At 39.0% G+C, this 23715-nt stretch overlaps 1 protein-coding gene across 4 annotated transcripts in view; it reads left to right on the forward strand.

Moving 5' to 3' along the window:
- NLN (neurolysin) overlaps window positions 1–23715 on the forward strand; it is a 107500-nt gene that overhangs the window by 58523 nt on the left and 25262 nt on the right. For 3 of the 4 annotated variants that reach the window (NM_001133949.2, XM_054555204.2, XM_063723957.1), the window contains 5 exon segments: window positions 2603–2705; window positions 3696–3856; window positions 8207–8342; window positions 10527–10893; window positions 16856–17057. In NM_001133949.2, coding sequence (NP_001127421.1) covers window positions 2603–2705; window positions 3696–3856; window positions 8207–8342; window positions 10527–10893; window positions 16856–17057 — 969 coding nt within the window. 4 annotated transcript variants of the gene reach the window in all.

Genomic DNA, 23715 nt, shown 5'->3' on the forward strand with positions numbered 1-23715 from the left:
AAAATACTGGTTGAACATCCCTAATCCAGAAATCCAAAATGCTCCACAGTCTGCAACTTTTGGGTGCCGACATGATGCTCAGAGGAAATGCTCATTGGAGCATTTCAGGTTTTGCGGGTTAGGCGTGCTCTACTGGTAATAATGGGAATATTCCAGACTCCAGAAACTCCAAAATCTGAAACATTTCAAGCCCCAAGCATTTCGGATGAGGGCTACCCAACTTGTGCAACAAAAAACAGAAAATAGGGAAACCAGATGGGTTGTAATAAAATAACCCGTAATACAAATTCATCTACAATGTATTTCGTATTTAGTGGTTTTAAATTCTACAACTCCTGTTAACTTCATGATGACAAACAACTGATAACTTAAAATTGTTCTTACACCTTGTACAAGTTTTATTTGTTTCATGTGTGTTGAGCTTATTTTCCCTACCCTGTTTTACATTCTTTAAGAGCTGTTCTCAGGTCTTAGTAGTTGATTTGTCTTTTCACTCCCTTGGTCATACAGAGATGGGGCACTGATTATAAAATCCTTACCGATGGAGAGTTTTAAAACCAGCACCTTGGAATGGAGTATCCTATGTTTAACACATGCCCCTTAAAAGGAGAGAGATTAGCTGCTGAAAGATGCCTCTCAAACTTTTTCTTTTGTCTAATGCCAGTCAAGTCTTCCAGGTTCAAAAATAAACTCGGCTCCAGAATTAACCTTTTTCTTCTTGGAAAGGAAATATACTCCATGATTTATTTCCAGGTCATTCTTCTAGCCAGCAGGACTGGAAATAAGTTTGGAAGAAATCCAAATCAAGTGTTGTCAGCATGTTAGCTATAACCACAGGCACCACTGAGATACGGGTACCTTTCTCCCATGTAAAGCCCTTTGATCACCTTGTATCCTCTTCCTTCACTGAGTTAGAGGAGAAATGTGATTGATCTCACTTACCTGACCCTTTGTCTTCCTGGTCAATTCTTAATTCTGTTTGGAGCATGAACACTGTATTAGTTAAGATATGTTTGGTTGCAGCTAACAAAACCCTGTTTAAACGAGAGATTTATTTGCTTGTATAACTGGAAGGTCGAGGGGTTGGTGAGCTGCGTGGGTTGGTTTGATCCTGATGCACAGTGGAGTCATTGGCCAGCTGATTTTTCTATTTCTCTACTGTGTCTTCCTCAGTGTTAGTTTTATCTAAAGGCTGGCTTCCTTTCATTCCTAAAATGGCTATAAATCTAAAAACTCCACCATCCAGAAGGACATAGAGAAGCCACCAGTAAACCTCTCCTCATGTCTTAATGGCCCAGAGTGGATCCTATGGTTAATCCTGAATTCCCTTTTAGTCAATGGAATACCAGGCCTGGGTTATCTGAACAGTCCTGAGGGCAATGGGGGTGGAAGGAGCGCCCAAGTGGTGTAGAAGTCACACACCTAGAGTTGCAGATAGGATCAGGTCCTATCTGAACTACATGGGTGCTGCAAAGTGGGGCAGAGGTAGAAAGGGGGTTGAGGGAGAGTATCGGAAAACACCACTGAACAGTGTGTTAGGTCAGTAGTCTCAAATTTAGTGTGCATCAAAATTACACGGAGGGCTTATTAAAACTCTGATTATAGGACTCAACTTCTAAGAGTTTGCACTTTAGTAGGGTTAGAGTGGGGGTCCCAAGAATTTGCGTTTCTAGCAACTTCCCTGGTGATGCTGATGCTTCTAGCCAGGGCCACACTTTGAAAAGCAGTAAATTTCATTATGTAACATTGTTAGAAGAATGGGACAGATTAATAAAATTGTATCTTTTTTTTTTCTGGTGGTTTCCTTCTTATTGCTTCATTTGATCTCCCACCTAATACTTTTTATGCAAATCTTAGAGTCTATAAATCATCTTTGTTTACAAAAGCTCTATAAAACGAAAGCATCACCTTTTCCCTGAAGCAACAATAGAATGAATTATTCAGCTCTTATCTCTTGGTTTACTTCATAACCAGATGCTGATTACTGAATTAAAATTTTGAATTGGAAACGATTAGAAATTTGCTAATTGGTAATGCGCTGCTAGATTTATTCATTCACTCAGAAACTATTTATTGTGTATGTACTATGTGCAATATATTGTGTTTACTGTACCTCCTAAATTTATTCTTCAAATTCACAACTAATTTCCAAGACATCACCAGGCTTGCCTTTCTATAAGTGCTACACACAGATACATGTGGGCATGACATAGCGGACTACAGAAACCTGTTTTATCAAGCACATCTCTACAGAAGTACTTCCTGGAGTTTGGGCACAGAAGTCAATCTTCATATGAAAGTGAAACTTACTCAATTGATGGTGACAAAAATGAGTTGTTGTTTTTTTCTAGCAATTCTCCTGCCTCAGCCTCCTGAGTAGCTGGGATTATAAGCACACGCCACCACATCCAGCTAATTTTTGTATTTTTAGTAGAGACTGGCTTTCACCATGTTGGCCAGGCTGGTCTCGAACTCTTGACCTCAAATGATCCACCCGCTTCGGCCTCCCAAATTGCTGGGATTACAGGCGTGGGCCACCGTGCCTGGCAAAAAATGAGTTTCTTTTTAATGCTAATGCCCTGTATTTTTATCTTCCTTTCAGGAAATCAAATCAATGAAGAAAAGAATGAGTGAGCTATGTATTGATTTTAACAAAAACCTCAATGAGGATGATACCTTCCTTGTATTTTCCAAGGCTGAACTTGGTAAGTTTTATTATTTTTCTAGATTAAATCATATAATTTAGGCAAATAGTGTTACCTCACAGTTTGTTTTACTTTCTGGATACAAAATTTCTAAATCATAGTTCAAATAATTATTTAAAAAATGATCCAGTACCTAAGCCCACCACCCCTTCTACAGAAGAGGTAATCAAACCAACCAAAATTAGATTTTAGGCTAATGAGAGTATATAAAATTTCTACAGACAGTCCAGAGGGGACTTAATAATCTTTTTTTTTTTTCATAATTTTTCTTGGTAGTTTATAGTCGTGTTTAACAGCCTTCAGTGCCTTAAAATTTTTTTTTGACTTGCAATGTTTCCTGCATTGTATCTTAAACTAGTCTCTTCTTACTCAGTCCTGGGTCTTTTTTCTTTTCTTTTCTTTTCTTTTTTTTTTTTTTTTTTGAGACGGAGTCTTGCTCTATTGCCAGGCTGGAGTGCAGTGGCGCAATCTTGGCTCACTGCAACCTCCACCTCCCTGGTTCAAGCAATTCTCTTGCCTCAGCCTCCCAAGTAGCTGGGACTACAGGCATGTGCCACCACGCCCAGCTAATTTTTGTAATTTTAGTAGAGACGGGGTTTCACCATGTTGGCCAGGATGGTCTCGATTTCTTGACCTCATGATCCACCCACCTTGGCCTCCCAAAGTGCTGGGATTACACGCGTGAGCCACTGTGCCCAGCCTTCCTGGGTCTTTCTTCTCTTAATTTTGCCTGTTCTCCACTGAAACATCATTTGCGCAAGTTTACTGAAACCTGTTCATATTTTGAATTACCGTCTCCCAAGGCACCTGGCCTCTAACAGCCACCCCAATTCCAGCAACATCAAAATGATATTTAAAGGATTGTCATTATTTTACTTGAATTTCAATTACTACACAAAATTCCTAGAGCTACTAAAAGGCACCATGCCAATGCTAAATAAACCAGCAATGAGTGGAAAATTTGATATATGAGAAAATGATTTTTTGCAGGTGCTCTTCCTGATGATTTCATTGACAGTTTAGAAAAGATAGATGATGACAAGTATAAAATTACCTTAAAATATCCACACTATTTCCCTGTCATGAAGAAATGTTGTATCCCTGAAACCAGAAGAAGGATGGAAATGGCTTTTAATACAAGGTGCAAAGAGGTATTATAAATGTTTGTCTTTCTTTTGTTTTTAATGGAATATTTTAAGAAAAGGGTTTACTTTGTTCACCAGTGTCAAAGTCAGCTCAGAGACTGATATTCGTGTGTGTGCACAGTATCTCTAATTCCTCAGACTTACAAGACTTTTAGCTTTTTCATTGCTCATTGACAACCTGCTTGGTGTGGTCACAGGATAAGCTGTTCTAATAAAAATAGAATGGATTAAATAAATTAGAAGTTGCTCCTCTCCTAAATCAACAATCCAGCACTGGTAAGTCCTGCTTTAATATGAAAAAAGAAAAAAGGAAGAAGTAGACAGGGATTCTCAGTCATCTAGCCAGTTCTACCATGATCTGCCTCTCTAGCTATCCAAGTAACCATGAGGACCCTTTTTTCCTTACATAGGACCCATTCACCATTTGTTAATTCCCGGTTACTGCCTGAAGCTCAAAGACCAGGATCTCTGGGTGATACAATTCTTCCTGGTTGTAGCTTCTCATAATCCAGCAAACCATACAAGGAAGACAAGTTATCAGCTCCTCACCCCCACACCCTCCCCCAACACCCCCAGTGATGGCATAGGAAAAGAATAACCGCACTGAAAAGTCCCATTTGGGAAAAGAAAAACTGGGAAACATAGCAAGCTCATAGCAATTTTCTAAAACTTTCCAATTCCTCAGGAATTGGGAAGATTCTGTACTATGGTGAAGTTTCTTGGTTAGCTTGTTGGACTAAACTTGGGTCTGCTTTCTCACAAGAATTCCTTCATCAATTGTACTCCATGGCCCCCAGTTTTGCCCACAGGGAATTGTTTTTGTCCATTATCCTTGATGACCATATCTTGGGGGACTGCTGGTCCTGCTAATGTCAGGTAGAATCCCAAGGGTTGCTTTAGGGATCAAATAATCACAAACTTTTGTAGGCTAGACTTACGATATCTTTGGTAATACAGCCTCCTCAAAAATGTAGGTTTCTTGTATGTTTGCTGCTAATCAGATGCATGTCAAAATAACTATACCCAAATATCACTTTTGGTCATAGTTCTTAAACTTGCCAAATCTTTTATACTGGCTTCTGAATTTATCCATCTCACTCTTCCTCCATTTAATGAAGTCTGCTTTCAGGCCCTCTGAACATAGTGAGCTTGTGGAGGAAGGCAGCATTCTCAAACTCCTGTCTGCAGTTCAGTAACTCGGAGTGACAGCCTTTTCTCCTGACACTAGGAATACAGAGCAATTGGCTTTTCCAACCATCTGAAGGTTGTAGACCATAGGCAGAACCTCCCTCAGCAGAATTCTTTTCCTTCCATCTTTAGAAACTGGCCAATTCTCACCCAAGCTCATCTCTCCCGTGTAATCTTTCAAAAAGCAACAAATGCCAAAAAAACACCTCCCAACAGTATTAGTTTTCCCAAACAATTCCTCTAGACTAAGACTCAGTAGGTACATGGCCTGCCGTCTGAGTTATGGCAAGCAACGGTTTTCACAAATACCCATGGTATAATGAGAACCTGCTTCCCGGCCTGCAGTGTCTGGGTCCTTACCTTCCATTCCTGTACATTTTTCATTTTTATTGTTAGTACCACCCAATCTCTGGTATTAATGTCTACATATGTCAGGGTCCAGGCAGAGGGACTTGACAGAAGTCAAAAGCACAGTAGCTCAAATAAGATAAAAGTTTTATCTTTCCAGAAAGTAGATGAGAGGTTACCAGGGAATGAGGAGAGGGAAGACTGGGGAGTTAATGGTTACAGAGTTTCTGCTTGGGGTAATGGATAAGTTTTAGAAACAGATAATGGTAGTGGTTGTACAACAGAATGAGTATTATTGCCGTTGAATTTTACATGGCTAAAATGGCAGATTTTACCACAATTTTTTTTTTAAAAGATTTGTCTTGCAACTGTAAGTCAAGAGGTGAGTGGTCCAGAAGTGGAAGACAGCTCTACCATCCTCAGTGTGTGGCTTGCAGGGTCATTGTTGTCATCTTCAGTTCACAGCCAGCAAGGCAAAGATCCATCCGACATGACCCAGAAATTTCACTCATCACTTCATTCACATCCCATTATCCCATTGAGTATCACATGGCCACAGCTGGCTTTGAGGAAGGCTGGGAAACATAATTAGGTAACCAAGTGTCCGGCAAAAATTCAGAGTTCAGCCGGGCACAGTGGCTCCCACTTGTAATCCCAACACTTTGGGAGGCCAAGGCAAGAGGATTGCTTGAGGCCAGGAGTTCAAGAGCAGCCTCAGCAATATGGCAAGACCTCACCTCTATGAAAATTAAAAAAAAAAAAAAATTCAGAGTTCTATTACTAAAAGAAAAAATGAGAGAACAGATATTGGGAGAAAATTGGCAGTCTAGAGAGAAGATCTGGAGAAACTGCAAAAAATGAAAGAAAAATCTAATTAAACTATTTAATTTTAGAACTTGGAGATTACATTATGTATGTTTCTCTTCTATGTTTTCCATTTTAGTTTTAAAATAGTAATAATTATAACAGATAATTATATAGTGTGTGGTTATGTGCCAGGCATTTGTCTAAGCACTTTAGATATATTCTCATTTGAATCTTCATGATTACTCTCCAGTGTAGGTATTTTTATTTTTCACAGCTTGCAAATGAGAAAACTGAGGGTCAGAAAGCTCCAGAATTTGCCCAAGATCAGGTAACTAGTAAATGGTGGAACCAAATTTTGAATGCAGGTAGTGTGACCTCAGTGTGTGATTTTCCTTAGAAACCAGTCTATAAATAATTTGCTGATTTGATTATTGGAATTAATTTTTTCTTTTACTTTAACATTTATTTACTTCCTCTGGGAGAATTCCTTTTTATTTCATTGTTAAGAAAATAATAAAATAATATCAATTTTTGTATTTTTAATACAAATAAAATATAAAAGATATTTGTAATGTTAACTTGGGAAAAATCCCTGAAACATTTTTAAAAGCAGAATTTTATGGTGCCTTAGTTCATTTGTGCTGCTATAACAAAATACCACAGAAGAAGTAATTTATGAACAATAGAAATTTTTCACAGTTCTGAAGGCTGAGAAATTCAAGATCAAGGGACATCAGCATTCAGTGTCTAGAAAGGGCCTTTTTTCTGTGTCCTCACATGGCAGAAGGGGGAAGGGCAGAAAAGGCCCAAGTTCTTTAGCTGTAGCCCTTTTATAAGGCACTAATTCATTGGTCACTTCCCAAAAGGCCCTGCCATTTAACACTACCTCAAAAGGGATTATGTTTCAACACGTGAATTTTGGGGGACATTCAGACCATAGCATGTGGCATTAAGTATATTCACACTGAGAATATGTTTATATTTTTCTGCAGCCATCACCTGTATCCACCTGCAGAGTTTTTTCATCTTCCTTAACTGAAACTGTACCCATTAAGCATTAACTCCCCATTATCCCCTTTCCCCAGGCCCTGGCAATTACTATTCTATTCTGTGTCTCTGTGAATTTCACTACTCTAGGAACTTCATATAAGTGGCATAATAAAATAGTTGTCTTTTTGTGTCTGGCTTATTTCACTTAGCATACCTTAAAGGGTCATCCATGTTGTAGCATGTGTCAGAATTTCTTTCCTTGTAAAAGCAGAGTTATATTCCATTGTACATATATACCACATTTTGTTTACCTGTATATCTGTCCATGGACACTTGGGTTGCTTCCATCTTCTGGCTGTTATAAATAATGCTGCTGTGAACGTGGGTGTATAGATCTCTCTTTGAGTCTCTGCTTTCAATTATCTTTGTTATTTACTGAGATGTAGAATTGCTGGATCATATGGTTTAATTTTTTTAGGAATCACCATACCATTTTCTACAGCAGCTGAACTACTTTACATTCTCATCAGCAATGTGCAAGGGTTCCAATTTCTCCATTTCCTCACCAGCACATTTTCTGTGTTTTTAAAAATAGTAGCCATACAAATGGGTATGAAATTAAAAAGATAAAGTTTACGTTATGTGTATTTTACCACAATAAAAATGTCCAAAAGAACTGAAAGTACCAAGATTTGGTGCAGTTCTGTCAGTAGAAGTAAATATGGATTCGCTATATTCCTTAAAAATATATTTTCACTCTAAGTTTATAGCACCTACAATTTTATTAAGACCTCATAGTTATCTCCTGAAGTTTAAAAAAGTCATAAATTATTTCAGAAATAAAACGAAATCATGAATCAAAAAAAAAAAGCCTATAACACCAAAATGGAACCAGAAGTTTAAATGGTCTAAAAATATTTGATAATTTTACAAACCTAAAAATACATACAGTAATTCTTCCTTTTAGTGCTTTGGATCAAATTATTGATTTGCCTTTATTTTGTTGCTGTTGTTTATTACTAGGAAAACACCATAATTTTGCAGCAGCTACTCCCATTGCGGGCCAAGGTTGCCAAACTACTCGGTTATAGCACACATGCTGACTTTGTCCTTGAAATGAACACTGCAAAGAGCACAAGCCGCGTAACAGCCTTTCTAGGTTAGTTCTTTTTTTTTTCTATGACTGTTTTGCTATACCATGTCAACCAGACAGAAGGCCTCAGACATAATATGCCTTTGAGGACATCCTACTTTTCCTTCATTCGAGAGAAGTATGTTGATCACCTATTAAGTGTTAGATAGTATGCTTGGTTCTAGGCACTGCTTATTGTTTATATTGCTAGTATAGGCCTGGCCTCACTGTATCTTATATCTTGTTTAGGCTTTTTATACTAATTCCTAACATAACATGACATGTAGGTTCTAACAGAGAGTTACTAAAGTTACTGGCTTTATTCACTGTCACTAGGGATTTAGTAGTCATAGCATGGCTGCTTATGAATTTGTATAAAATAAGCTGACAAATATGACGTACATAAAAATAAAACATACATAAACAAAAAACATTTAATATTTCAGAAACCACTTGTTAATATACAGAACTAATATAAAATAATACACATAAAACTATTGTCTAATAACTGTAATATAAAATAGTATACATAAAAACTATTATAACTATAACGTTAAACTCCATAAATGGTACGTATTTGTTATTGTATAATTCATTCATTCATGAGACGTTTATGAAATAACTATTCAGCCTTAGGCAGTATGCTAAATAGTAGGATTACAGAAAGGAATAAGACAAGGTCCTTTTGGCTGGGCATGGCAGCTCATGCCTATAATCCCAGCACTTTGGGAGGCCGAGGTGGGAGGACTACTTGAGACCCAGAGTCCAAGACCAGCTTGGGAAACAAAGAGACTTCAACCCTGTCTCTACAGAAAAATTTAAAAATTAGCCAGGCATGGTAGCACGTGCCTGTAATTCTAGCTACTTGGGAGGCTGAGGTGGGAGGATCCCTTGAGCCCAGGAGTTCAAGGCTGCAGTGAGCCATGATCATGCCACTGTGCTCCAGCCTGGGTGACAGAGCAAGACCCTGCCTCTAAAAATAAAAATAATTTTTTAAAAAGAGACACGGTCTTTTTCTCAATGGATTTGTCACTAGAAACAACAGAAGTGTGAACAGGTAATTACAGTCTGGTGCATGGTATACAAGAGGATGGCTCAGAGAGTTAACAGGTTTGTAAAGAATGTTTCCTTCAGTGGTGATTGCATACACTAAAATTTTCCTTAGTAACCACCTGATTAACTTAATTCATTTAAAGGAGTTTTCCTTCTAATTTGAGATTGGCATATTCCTATGCAAAGTGTCCTCTTGAAAGGCTAAAGTGCGAGGATCCCTTGAATCTGAGAGTTGGAGTCTAGCCTGGGCAACATAGCAAAACTCACTCACTCTCCCTCTCTCTCTCTCTCTCTATATATATATGTGTGTGTGTGTGTGTGTGTATACGTGCACACACAGACACACACGCACACACACACACACATCTATATATGGAAAACTATATCTTTGTATCCTCCATGAGTTTCCTCACTTCTCTTCACGGTATTCCTCAGGCTGCTCCTCCATCTCTCACATTGTGGGGTTGCCTTCTGAACTGCCATGTCCTTTGCAGAGCCAGGCACATTTTTATCTTAACGTACGTAACAAAATGTAAACAATAAATAAATAAGACCATACTCATTTAGCCAAATACAGTAAAGTGAAAAATTGACCACAGCAATATAATTTGTGGTTCTCAGAAGTTTCTCCAGCTAAAAACTGGATTACTGTGTCCAGATAGACCTTCATAGAAATGGGGTAATGAGAAACTAAACCCAGTGATAGGAATTTCTAGATAACATTGACCACAGGTCACATCTGATGTGTTTTCCCTAGCTTACTTAGGAGTCTGACTAACTTCATTGAAGAATAATCATGTACATGACTTTAGTTTCACTAGTGCTTTGTTCCCTGAATAACATTCTTCAGTCAGCATTCTCTGAGATAAACTTGAGCTTTGGTGATGAATTGAGGAACTCATGGCCCAGTTCTGGTGGTGTTAAAAGAAAAAGGGGCTAGGACCATAAAATCAATAACCCCAAAGAGCAAAGTGTGCTTCCATAATATAGCCTGCTTTCCTCTCTCACTTTTTTTCCTCCTCCTTTCCCTCTTTCCACCTGATTTATCTGTATTGAGTACTGCAAAGGAGGAAGCACCATGCTAAAACACAGGTGGTATTTATGAGTATGCCTGCTTCCAAAAGCAAGTAGATCACTAACTTTTCCTTTTCCTTACAGATGATTTAAGCCAGAAGTTAAAACCCTTGGGTGAAGCAGAACGAGAGTTTATTTTGAATTTGAAGAAAAAGGAATGCGAAGACAGGGGTTTTGAATATGATGGGAAAATCAATGCCTGGGATCTGTATTACTACATGACTCAAACAGAGGAACTCAAGTATTCCATAGACCAAGAGTTCCTCAAGGAATACTTCCCAATTGAGGTGGTCACTGAAGGCTTGCTGAACACCTACCAGGAGTTGTTGGGACTTTCATTTGAACAAGTGACAGATGCTCATGTTTGGAACAAGAATGTTACACTTTATACTGTGAAGGATAAAGCTACAGGAGAAGTATTGGGACAGTTCTATTTGGACCTCTATCCAAGGTACTGAGGATCACGTTGTTGGAAGGGACCTTAGGGATTCAGCTAGTACCTACTTTTAAGACCCTACTCTTGGCCAGGCACAGTGGCTCATGCCTGTAATCCCAACACTTTGGGAGGCCAAGGTGGGAGGATTGCTTGAGGCTAGGAGTTCGAGACCAGCCTGGGCAACACAGGCCCTGTCTCTACAAAAAATTTAAAAATTAGGTCAAGTGCAGTGGCTCATGCCTGTAGTCCCAGCACTTTGGGAGGCCGAGGCAAGTGGATTGCTTGAGTCTAGGACTTCAAGACCAGCCTGGGCAACATGGCAAAACTCTGTTGCTACAAAAAATACAAAAATTAGCCAGGTGTAGTGGTACATGCCTATAGTCCCAGGTACTCGAGAGGCTGAGGTGGGAGGATCACTTGAGCCTCAGAGGTGGAGGCTGCAGTGAGCCAAGATGGCAACACTGCACTCCAGCTTGGGTGACAGAGTGAGACCCTGTCTCAAAAAAAAAAAAAAAATTAAAAATTAGCCAGGTGTGGTAGTGCACACCTGTAGTCCTAGCTGTGCTGAAGCAGGAGAATCACTTGAGTCCAGGAGTTTAAGGTTACAGTGAGCTATTATTACACTGCTGCATTCTAGCCTAGGTGACAGAGCTAGACTCTATCTCTAAAAAAATTAATTTAAAAAAAGACTCTACTCTTTCATATTTCTCACGTGGGCTTCTTAGTATAGAGATTTAAAATGTGGGTCTGAAGCCAGAATGTCTGGCATCATCATTTACTAGGTAGGTTACTTAATTTTTCTGTGCCCCAGTTTTCTTACCTATATTATAGGTCCTATAAACTGGGAATATTAGTAGTACCTGCTTTGTATGGTCATTGTAAGGATTAAATTGGTTGAATACATGCAAAGCATTTAGAAGACTGCTCAGCACATAGCAAAGGCTTAATCAGAGTTAGCTGCTACCATTGTTATTATCATCATCATCTAGTTTGTGCACTATATTTACTTAATTTAATATTGACCACCACCCAGGCATGGTGGCTCACACCTGTAATCCCAGCATTTTGGAAGGCTGAGGTGGGCAGATCACTTGAGGTCAGGAGTTCAAGATCAGCCTGGCCAATATGGTGAAACCCTGTCTCTACTAAAAATACAAAAATTAAACATGCATCTGTAGTCTCAGCTACTTGGGAGGCCAAGGTGTGAGAATAGCTTGAACCCTGGAACTGAGATTACGCCACTACACTCCAGCCAGGGCGACAGAGCAAGACTCTAACTCAAAAAACATAAATAAATAAAATTGAGCGCCAAAATGTTTATTAGGTAATCTGTCTGCCAGTAATCTATGGCCACTCCCTTCAGTCTGGCTGAGAGGCAGCACAGTTTAGTAGAAGTAGCAAAACCTTTGCAGTCAGTCAGATTTGAGTTTGAATGCTTGAGTGACATAACCTCTTTGAGATTCTGTTTCTTCCTCTGTAATATGGGACTGAAAATCCTTTTACAGGATTGTTTTATGCATTAAAGACTATATGTGCAAATCATCTTGCCCAGATATTAGTGGTAACAATTATAAAAATGTTATAATTGTGTCTATAGCATGTAGTAACTATAGATACCATAGTGTTTCATCAGACACAAAAGGATTTGGATCTCTTTCTCCCCAGGCTACTTTCTAAAGCAAAGTCAACCTCTTACAATTACTAATCATATAAATAGATCAAAGGAGAGTATAGTATCCCCCTCATTCAGTAATACATACAAGTTTGTAATCCACTGACTTTGAGTGCTGAAAAGTAGGTTGAGTAACTATGTCATCTAGATGGTGGGCAGAAGTGTCTTTTAGCACCTAAGTGATTATCCTGGTGTATTAGTCCGTTCTCACAATGCTGTAAAGAACTGACCGAGACTGGGTAATTTATAAAGGAAAGAAGTTTAATTCATTTACAGTTCTGCAGGGCTGGGGAGACCTCAGGAAACTTACAATCATGGCAGAAGGGGAAGCAAACACATCCTTCTTCATGTGGCGGCAGGAAGGGGAAGTGCCAAGCAAACGGGGGAAAGCCCCTTATAAAACCATCAGATCTTGTGAGAACTCACTCACTATCATGAGACTGGCTACCCCATGAATCAATTACTTCCCACTGGGTCCCTCCCACGACACATGGGGATTATGAGAACTACAATTCAAGATGAGCTTTGGGTGGAGACACAGCCAAATCACATCACCTGCTGCTTTATGGACTTACTTTCACTTATATTATGACCTAAAAGTAAAACCCTGCCAAATATAAATGAGTCTTATTTTTAACTAAAAAGTGTCAGGATATAGTTTTAACCAAAGAACTCTTTCAGGAGTAATCCTTTAATATTGGAGTCTCCTATAACTGTCCTCAGATTTTCTTTCCAGGGTCAAAGAACAATTCTTGCTACCTCATTCTGCTGTCTCACTGCCAGGATATAATTAATTTCTTTTGTACTCAGAGATCTGGTCATTGCTACCAGCACCCTGGTGTGGGTAACAGAGAGTAATCTTTGTGAAAGTAGTGACCTAGTTAATACTTACTTCCTGTCATCTTAGATGTTCTCTTCATAAAGGTAAAAGGGATTAACTTGTTTTATTTGTCTAACTGACTTTTTAAAAGGGTATTCAGAATAGGTTTTATTTTATTTTATTTTTTTTATTATTATTATACTTTAGGTTATAGGGTACATGTGCACAATATGCAGGTTAGTTACATATGTATACATGTGCCATGCTGGTGTGCTGCACCCATTAACTCGCCATCTAGCATTAAGTATATCTCCCAATGCTATCCCTCCCCCCTTCCCCCACCCCACAACAGTCCCCAGAGTGTGATGTTCCCCTTCCTGTGTCCACGTGTTCTCATTGTTCAATTCCCACCTATGAGTGAGAATATGCAGTGTTTGGTTTTTTGTTCTTGCGATAGTTTACTGAGAATGATGATTTCCAGTTTCATCCATTTCCTTACAAAGGACATGAACTCATCATTTTTTATGGCTGCATAGTATTCCATGGTGTATATGTGCCACATTTTCTTAATCCAGTCTATCATTGTTGAACATTTGGGTTGGTTCCAAGTCTTTGCTATTGTGAATAATGCCGCAATAAACATACGTGTGCATGTGTCTTTATAGCAGCATGATTTATAGTCCTTTGGGTGTATACCCAGTAATGGGATGGCTGGGTCAAATGGTATTTCTAGTTCTAGATCCCTGAGGAATCGCCACACTGACTTCCACAATGGTTGAACTAGTTTACAGTCCCACCAACCATGTAAAAGTGTTCCTATTTCTCCACATCCTCTCCAGCACCTGTTGTTTCCTGACTTTTGAATGACTGCCATTCTAACTGGTGTGAGATGGTATCTCATTGTGGTTTTGATTTGCATTTCTCTGATGGCCAGTGATGGTGAGCATTTTTTCATGTGTGTTTTGGCTGCATAAATGTCTTCTTTTGAGAAGCATCTGTTCATGTCCTTTGCCCCCTTTTTGATGGGGTTGTTTGTTTTTTTTCTTGTAAATTTGTTGGAGTTCATTGTAGATTCTGGATATTAGCCCTTTGTCAGATGAGTAGGTTGCGAAAATTTTCTCCCATTTTGTAGGTTGCCTGTTCACTCTGATTGATGGTAGTTTCTTTTGCTGTGCAGAAGCTCTTGAGTTTAATTAGATCCCATTTGTCAATTTTGGCTTTTGTTGCCATTGCTTTTGGTGTTTTAGACATGAAGTCCTTGCCCATGCCTATGTCCTGAATGGTAATGCCTAGGTTTTCTTCTAGAGTTTTTATGGTTTTAGGTCTAACGTTTAAGTCTTTAATCCATCTTGAATTGATTTTTGTATAAGGTGTAAGGAAGGGATCCAGTTTCAGCTTTCTGCATATGGCTAGCCAGTTTTCCCAGCACCATTTATTAAATAGGGAATCCTTTCCCCATTGCTTGTTTTTCTCAGGTTTGTCAAAGATCAGATAGTCGTAGATATGCGGCGTTATTACTGAGGGCTCTGTTCTGTTCCATTGATCTATATCTCTGTTTTGGTACCAGTACCATGCTGTTTTTGTAACTGTAGCCTTGTAGTATAGTTTGAAGTCAGGTAATGTGATGCCTCCAGCTTTGTTCTTTTGGCTTGGGATTGACTTGGTGATGTGGGCTCTTTTTTGGTTCCATATGAACTTTAAAGTAGTTTTTTCCAATTCTGTGAAGAAAGTCATTGGTAGCTTGATGGGGATGGCATTGAATCTGTAAATTACCTTGGGCAGTATGGCCATTTTCACGATATTGATTCTTCCTACCCATGAGCATGGAATGTTCTTCCATTTGTTTGTATCCTCTTTTATTTCCTTGAGCAGTGGTTTGTAGTTCTCCTTGAAGAGGTCCTTCATGTCCCTTGTAAGTTGGATTCCTAGGTATTTTATTGTCTTTGAAGCAATTGTGCATGGGAGTTCACTCATGATTTGGCTCTCTGTTTGTCTGTTGTTGGTGTATAAGAATGCTTGTGATTTTTGTACATTGATTTTGTATCCTGAGACTTTGGTGAAGTTGCTTATCAGCTTAAGGAGATTTTGGGCTGAGACGATGGAGTTTTCTAGATATACAATCATGTCGTCTGCAAACAGGGACAATTCAGAATAGGTTTTAAAAAGATCAGGTACTGTCTGGGTGCAGTGGCTGTAATCCCAGCACTTTGGGAGGCTGAGGCAAGTGGATCACTTGAGGCCAGGAGTTCAAGACCAGCTTGGTCAACATGGTGAAACCCCATCTCTACTAAAAATACAAAAATTAGGCTGGGCAGTGACTCACACCTATAGTCCCAGCACTTTGGGAGGCCAAGGAGGGCAGATCACCTGAGGTGAGGAGTTTGAGACCAGCTTGGCCAACATGGCAAAACCCCATCTCTACTAAAAATACAAAAATTAGCTGGGTGTGGTGGCAAGCACTTGTAGTCCCAGCTACTCTAGAGGCTGAGGCAGGAGAATCATTTGAACCCAGGAGGTGGAGGTTATAGTGAGCCAGGATCTTGCCACCACACCCCAGCCTGGGCAACAGAGTGAGACTCCGTCTCAAAACAACAGAACAAAATTAACCAGCATGGTGTTGCATACCTGTAATACCAGCTATTCAGGAGACACAGGCAGGAGAATTGCTTGAACCTGGGAGGCAGAGGTTGCAGTGAGCTGAGATCATGCCACTGTACTCCAGCCTGGATGACAGAGCAAGACTCTGTCTCAAAAAAAAAAAAAAAAAAAAAAAGACCAGGTACTATTAGTCTTCTGAGCAAAAGAAAAGGGGGAAGGGACACATACTCCCAGAATGAAGTCTGATAGCTTTTGGAGAATGAAGTCTAATAGCTTTTGGAAAGACCACACAGATACGACACTGTACAAGAATAGTCTAATTGATAGTATAATTTATGCATTTTCCCGGGCTAACTAAAAGCGTTCTGTTTCAAAAAGGCCTGTCTAGTTTATAAAAGAAGCTTATTTAATTGTGATTACTGATTCTTTCCTCCTCAAATAAAAGGAAAAACCTTATCGTCTGAAATTGAGTTTTTTATTCCAATTTTAATGAAAAGGCTGCCTAGTGAGTCAAACTGTATCTTTTATTTCAAATGTGTGTTTCAGCATTGTTTAGTGTTTAATAATCCCATCTTTGAAAAAGAAAAGTAGAACCTCATTAAAATAAATTGGACATTCAGCTGTCGGTGTGACATGCATTCTTCATTCTTACCTCGAGATTTTTCAATAAAAGAAACTTTGGAGCTCACACAGAATGTTAGTGGGGTTATTGTTTGTTTAGCTTTAGTTTTTCCATTTTAGCAAAATAACCTACTTTCTAAAAGGTAAATTAATGTTTAAAAGCATCTCTGGTAACAGATATGGCTTAATGACTGGAAGAGGCCATGCCAGTGTAGTTGCTAGAGGAGAATTTTCCTATCTTGCCAACGCGTGTTTCTGGCTCCTAGGGATGGAAAATACAATCATGCGGCCTGCTTCGGTCTCCAGCCTGGCTGCCTTCTGCCTGATGGAAGCCGGATGATGGCAGTGGCTGCCCTCGTGGTGAACTTCTCACAGCCAGTGGCAGGTCGTCCCTCTCTCCTGAGACACGATGAGGTGAGGACTTACTTCCATGAGTTTGGTCACGTGATGCATCAGATTTGTGCACAGGTGAGTTTTTTTTCCCCCAGTAAACCTGCCAATTAGTTTTTTTAGACAACTTTTTGACTGCTGTCAGGTTTCTGCTAACAGGTTTTTTCAGAAGCTGAATGTGTTCAAGAATTTTATAGGCCTTCTGCAAAACCAAAATTTTCCTTATCCTGTCCTCTTTCACAACATATTTTTACTTGGAGGTTCATCTACCAGTGAAACAGGTTTGCTGAATAACAGCCTATGGAAAAAGAATAAGACTATCTGTAAGGAAAGGTTACAAATACTTTGCTTTTTCCTTTTAATCCTTTTCTATAGGAATTTGATATAAATTTCTCAGAAAAACTGTGCTGTAATCTGTCTCTTCTGCTTATCAATGCTTTGTTTACTTTAGTGGTTTTTCAACCCTCTTAGACCCTTTACTCATTTTTAAATAATAATTTTGTAACATTTCCCTTTACTAACTTCAAATTAAAATCATAGATAGTATAGTATAACCATGCAAAGAATTTGCCAGAGTGGAGGTGTATGTGTGCAGTAGATTAAAACTGATTTTTTTATTTCTGAAAATAAAAAGTACATTTATTCTCAACTTTGTAATACAATCCGTTTAATTAGGCCCAGACTATTCTAGCATGAACCATATGAACTTGCTAACATTTAACCATTATTAACATATGAAAATGTCTAGTTTAGCAATTCACCATAATAGTTGAAATATACTGTTATTGGCTGAGCATGGTGGCTCATGCCTGTAATCCCAGCACTTTGGGAGGCTGAGGTGGGAGGATCACTTGAGTCCAGGAGGTTGAGGTTGTAGTGAGCCATGATTGTGCCACTGCACTCCAGTCTGGGTGACAGAGCAAGACCTTGACTTAAAAAAAAAAAGAAAACCACCCAAAAAACTGATAGTAACAGAAATGAAGGTACAGTTTTCCAAATTTGAAATCTCTGTATGTCTCTAAAGGTAGACTTAAAAAACAACAACAACAAAAACAAAAACATTTTTATTAGGATACTTTTAGATTTATAGAAAACTTGCAAAGATGATATAAGGATTACCTGTATACCTCAGCCTCTCACCCCTACTTCTAACATCTTCCATTCCAATAGCACATTTGTCATAGCTAAGAAGCCAGCATTGATACAGTAGTACAGACTGAACACCACAGTTTATTTGGATTTTACTAGTTTTCCTTAATGGTCTTTATACAGAGAATCTTTTTAAATCCATACGGTGTCCTCACTGAATATAAATAGAAGAAATTTTTGTATTTTTCAAGTGATAATGCTTGGATATGACTATGCAGTAAGACATAATGAAGTATGCTGGAGATTTGCACTGTATGGAAGTAACCCTGAATGGAGCTGCAGCAAGTGCAAACTGATGGAAGTGGTTTATGTTGTCAGCTCAAGTCCTAGAACAGTGCTGACAATGGTGGCATGACGTTCCAAAATGATGAACACCTCCTGGGAAACTTCAAAAAAAAGTAATCTCACTTCAGCTTACACAGTAGATCCTAGTACTTGTAGTCTTAGAAATTAAAATTGTGTAAAAAATGCTTCGCAAGGCTAGGCATGGCAGCTCATACCCACAATCCCAGCACTTTGGGAGGCCAAGGCCGGCAGATCGCCTGAGCTCAGGAGTTCAAGACCAGCAACATTGTGAAACCCAGTCTCTACAAAAAATACAAAAATTAGCCAGGCATGATGGCACACACCTGTAGTCCCAGCTACTCGGAAGGCTGAGGCAGGAGGATTGCCTGAGCCCAGGAGGTTGAGGCTGCGGTGAGCTGTGTTCGCGCCACTGCTCTCCAGCCTGGGTGAAAAAGTGAGACCCTGTCTCAAAAGAAAAAAAAATGCTTGGCAAAAATATGTACAGTGGGGTTAGTTTCTCGGTTCAGTTACTGCTAGTTTTTTTGATTTATGTGAATAGTCTAGCAGGTGGTATGAATGACAAGCAGGATATGGAACAGTCTTTTTGTTGTCCCGACATGTGCAGAATCAGTCCTGTGCATCCAGCATCCCTATATCCCAGAGTAGCCCTAATCATTGTAATAACCCAAAATGTACCCATTCATTTCCAAAATACTTCTATCACCTTTGTTTAAAAACTGTTTGGTTCTTTCAGCATTTTATCTTTAACCTGGTGCTTCCATCTTTTGTTTTAAAAAACAGAGGGGAATAGTATATGAATATGTCCAGAGAAATGTCCTGATATGGCCATTTTTAATCTCTCTTTAATCCAAGGAAAATAAATCTTTCAGAATAATCTAACCTTTCTTTCTTAGGTGTTTTTAAAATGTATTATCATAGCACTCACTGGACATGGTGGTTCATGCCTGTAATCCCAGCACTTTGGGAGGCCAAGGCAGGAGGATTGCTTGACCCCAGGGGTTCAAGACCAGGCTGGGCAACATGGTGAAAATCCATCTGTACCAAAAATACAAAAAATTAGCTGGGTGTGGTAGTGTGGCTAGGCTTTGCAAGGCTAGGCATGGCAGCTCACACCCACAACCCCAGCACTTTGGGAGGCTGTAGTAGTCCCAGCTACTTGGGAGGCTGAAGGGGGAGGATGGTTTGAGCCTGGAAGGTGGAAGTTGCAGTGAGCCAAGAGTGTGCCATTGCACTCCAGCCTGGGCGATAGGGCCAGAGCCTGTCTCAAAAAATAAATAAAATAGGCCAGGCATGGTGGCTCACACCTGTTATCCAAGCACTCTGGGAGGCCCAGGCAAGTGGGTCACCTGAGGGCAGGAGTTTGAGACTAGCCTGGCCAACATGGCAAAACCCCATCTCAACTAAAAATACAAAAATTAGCCGGGCATAGTGGCACATGCCTGTAATCCCAGCTACTCAGGAGGCTGAGTCAGGAGAATTGCTTGAACCCAGGAGGCAGAAACTGCAGTGAACCAAGATCGTGCTACTGCACTCCAGCCAGAGTGACAGAGTGAGACTCTGTCTCAAAATAAATAAATAAATAAATAAAGTCCATTATCATAGCACTAGGATCCCTGAAATATTTATCGTGTGGACCTTCTATCAATGTCCACACTGTGGTTGACATTTCCTTTAATTAGGATAACTCCAGTTTACATTTAAAAAAATATTTTGTAATTTAGAAAAGTCAAAAATATTTTTCTTAATGTTAGACTTATGGTGTATTACTTATATTATCCAAAATCCAGTTATATGTTTGTACATAGATTAATAATGACCTGCTTTTAAAATAGTGGATGCTCACATTTTAGGATCTGAGGACCCTATGAAAATCTGATTTATGCTGTGGGTACCTCTTGTAGAAAAATACACCTACGAATATGCGTGAAATTCCAAAAGGCTCACAGACCCCTCGAAGCCCTCACCACAATGAATCTCAAGTTAAGAACTCCTGAGTTACAGCAGTTTCCTTCTTATTTGGTGATTTCACAAGGAAGCATTTTGGTCTTTTAATCACATTTATTAAGATAATAGTGATCTTCAAATAGGGTTTTCAGTGCTCTTGATGCATGTTCTTTTTTCAGGCACAGTCCTCTTATCAACTTATTATCATATGCTTACCATGTATTCCGTCAGTTCTCCACAACTCATTCCATTGTTCCCATTATTTCTTACATTAATTGTGATCTTTTGAGATAGTCACTTTAGTACTAGAAAAATCTTTTCTTGGTACTCTGACATTTTAGAGCTGTCTGACTCATGACTGAACTATTAATATATATATTGCATTCACCAGCTTAGTGTTTCTCTCTTGAAACAGTAGACATATTCAGTTCTTAAAGTTTTGCCTAACCTCATCCATGAGCACAAAATGTGTCATACTGATGAATAATGTGTTGGTACAGTTCTTTACTTGGTCATATCTTCATGAGATTATCTTTGAAAAATCTCTTCTTGTCTATTAATCCTTTCAGATAGCCTGTAATATTTTAAGAACTTTTAAGGTCATCACGAGTGATCACTACTTTTGTTTCTCATAGGCACCGATCCATATATTTGCAAATTTATAATTTCAAAGCCTTTTGTACTGACCTAAAATGGATGATAGTGAATACAGAGATTGACAACTTCTGTGTTCACTAATACTTCTAGCTTACCTAAGAAATATATAGTGAATTAAAAATTTGCCATATGTATTCAGTACATTGGTTTTAAGAAATGGCAGCTCAGTGTTTGAGCTCTCCACTGTGGCAGTTGGCAGGTTTCATGACTAGAAGGGCTCGTTTGAGCTTGTCATCGTAATATTTAAACATGTTGGCAAGAACATCCCGTTTTCAAACATGTAGATGCACTAGTTCAATATGTCTACTATCTCATCATTCAGGACATGAGTTTCACTCATATTACGTTTACAGGGTAGGTAGGTAATTTTGAAGATAGCAATCAAGAGGTGATATCTGTAGTATCTGTTCCTGTTGCATGGCTTTATTGTGGTTTGAGCTGTCAGTAATCACTAGCCTTTGAACTTCTGTAGAATAGTAATGCCTCTTAGCCTCCATTGTGATGTCTGTGTTGTGCTGTACATTAAGAGCGGTGTTGAATTTTGAACTGTAAAGATGTCGTTATTCTAAGGAAACACATCAGAATTACGCTAAAGCCTTCTTAATTAAACGTGAAAGGAATGGGCAGAAGAACTTCAAAATGTGACTTGAAATCATTAATTTGGTTGAAAACTAATAAATAAAGCAGCTTGTCTGCTCTAAATATTTGGATTAGATTCTGCTGTAGATAAATGTACCCTGTATTAGTCAGGAAGGCACCCTGGTGTTATGACAAGAGCACTGGATCAAACATCATTTGTGTATCTGTGGACTTGGCTGTATGATTTGGGGAAAGTGATTTAAACTTTTTGAACCATCTTATTTTGCTTATTCAGAAAATGGGGACAACAGCAATTCTGTGTACTTCCCTGGATGGTTGGGAGAATTAAACCAAGCAGTATGTGAAAAGGCATTTGGAAAAGCATAAGGAGCCATATGTACGTGAAGTATTCTTGAAACTATGCTTATGTATAATTCAACTCTTTTGAGATCAATATACAACTCAAAACTAGAAAGGGGGTAAAAAAGACCATCTGCCGTGAGAAAATTACTGCCACATGAGGTTCAACAGAATTCACAAATGCTTACCTTCAATGGGTTTTGAGTGAAGACCTATGGAAGGTGATTGGAAACCCTCACGTTTGTATTTGGTTCTGTTTTGTTTTCATAATTGCTGCCTACTTAGAATTTGATACCTGAAACAATAACAGAAAGAGCAGCTTGGAGTATTGGGAGTGATAGAGGATTAGCTGAAGAGCAATGTGGGTATGTTTATCTCCAGTATTAACCCCCAGGAAGCGAAAGACAAGCGAAAGACAAGGTTAGACCAGCCAAGACCATACCTAGTCAGGCAGAATATGCAGGCTCAGAAGAAGACAGGCAGCTGAGACTTACTGAACATGTACCAGGTGCCAGGAAATATACACACTGCTTTACATTCATTCATTTTTATCTTCACAGTATGCTCTGAAGTAGATGGCTACGGTTATTGTCCCCATTTTCCAAATGAAAAATCTGAGACATAGAAGGACCTGCCCAGGGTCCGATAGTCATGACCTAACTGCTCTACTTTATTGCGTGTTTGCGCTCCCATTCCATACACTGGAGACAGTACTATTCATGGTCTGAATTTGGTCTTCCAAATGTGTTGGATGTCTTCTATCCTGTTGGATGGACTTCCTTCTCCTAAGTTTATTAAATGACACTCTAATAATGTAGAATGAATGCAAATGTGGAATGAATGCATTTATTTATTTCTAGGTTTCCCTCTGTGTGAGTTGACTGTTGAGGTTTCAGTCCTAAAATGCAGTGAACTCCCTATCATCAATCTTGTGGCGTCTGCTGTCACCCTGTCTCCCTAGCCCCAACTCCTGCACACTGTTTTAGTTTGTGACTTTAACATTAGATGTAATTTCTTTCAAGATCTTCTTTTTGTTATTTTATTTGTTTGCTTATACATATACAAACAGTACATACATGTGTAAATAAAATAAATGAAGTCATAACCAAAATATGAGTGTATTAACACATAATGTTTATTTGGGAATGTGCTTATTTCTTTCATTTGCTTACTGCATTTTCTACATGTATTATTTTTTAAAAATCAAAATATTTTTTAAAGAGAGGGATGTTTAGTTTTTTGTTTGTTTGTGTTTGGAGACAGGGTCTCACTCTGTCACTCAGGCTGGAGTGCAGTGGCACAATCGTGGCTCACTGTAGCCTCCACCTCTCCAGGCTCAGTTGATCCTCCCACCTCAGCTTCCTAAGTAGCTGGGACCCACAGGCATGTACCACTACACCAGGGTAATTTTTGTATTTTTTGTAGAGATAGGGTTTCACCATGTTGCCCAGGCTGATCTTGAATTCCTGGGCTCAAGCAATCTGCCCACGTCAGCCTCCCAAAATGCTGGGATTACAGGCGTGAGCCACCATGCCCAGCCTATATAGTTATTTTAAGAAACAGAATTATTGACTATCTATGTGTCTGACATGTCATATTATCTATGGTAGGATGGGGTTCAAAAGAAAGAAAAGTTATAGTATCTTGAATGTTTAGAATTTAGCTTGAGGACATGAAGTGCAACAAATAAAAAATTAAAAGCATAATATTAAGTAAAATAATAAAAGTAGAATTTCAAGTA

Source organism: Pongo abelii, chromosome 4 (assembly GCF_028885655.2).
Source record: "Pongo abelii isolate AG06213 chromosome 4, NHGRI_mPonAbe1-v2.0_pri, whole genome shotgun sequence".
NCBI lineage: Eukaryota > Metazoa > Chordata > Mammalia > Primates > Hominidae > Pongo > Pongo abelii.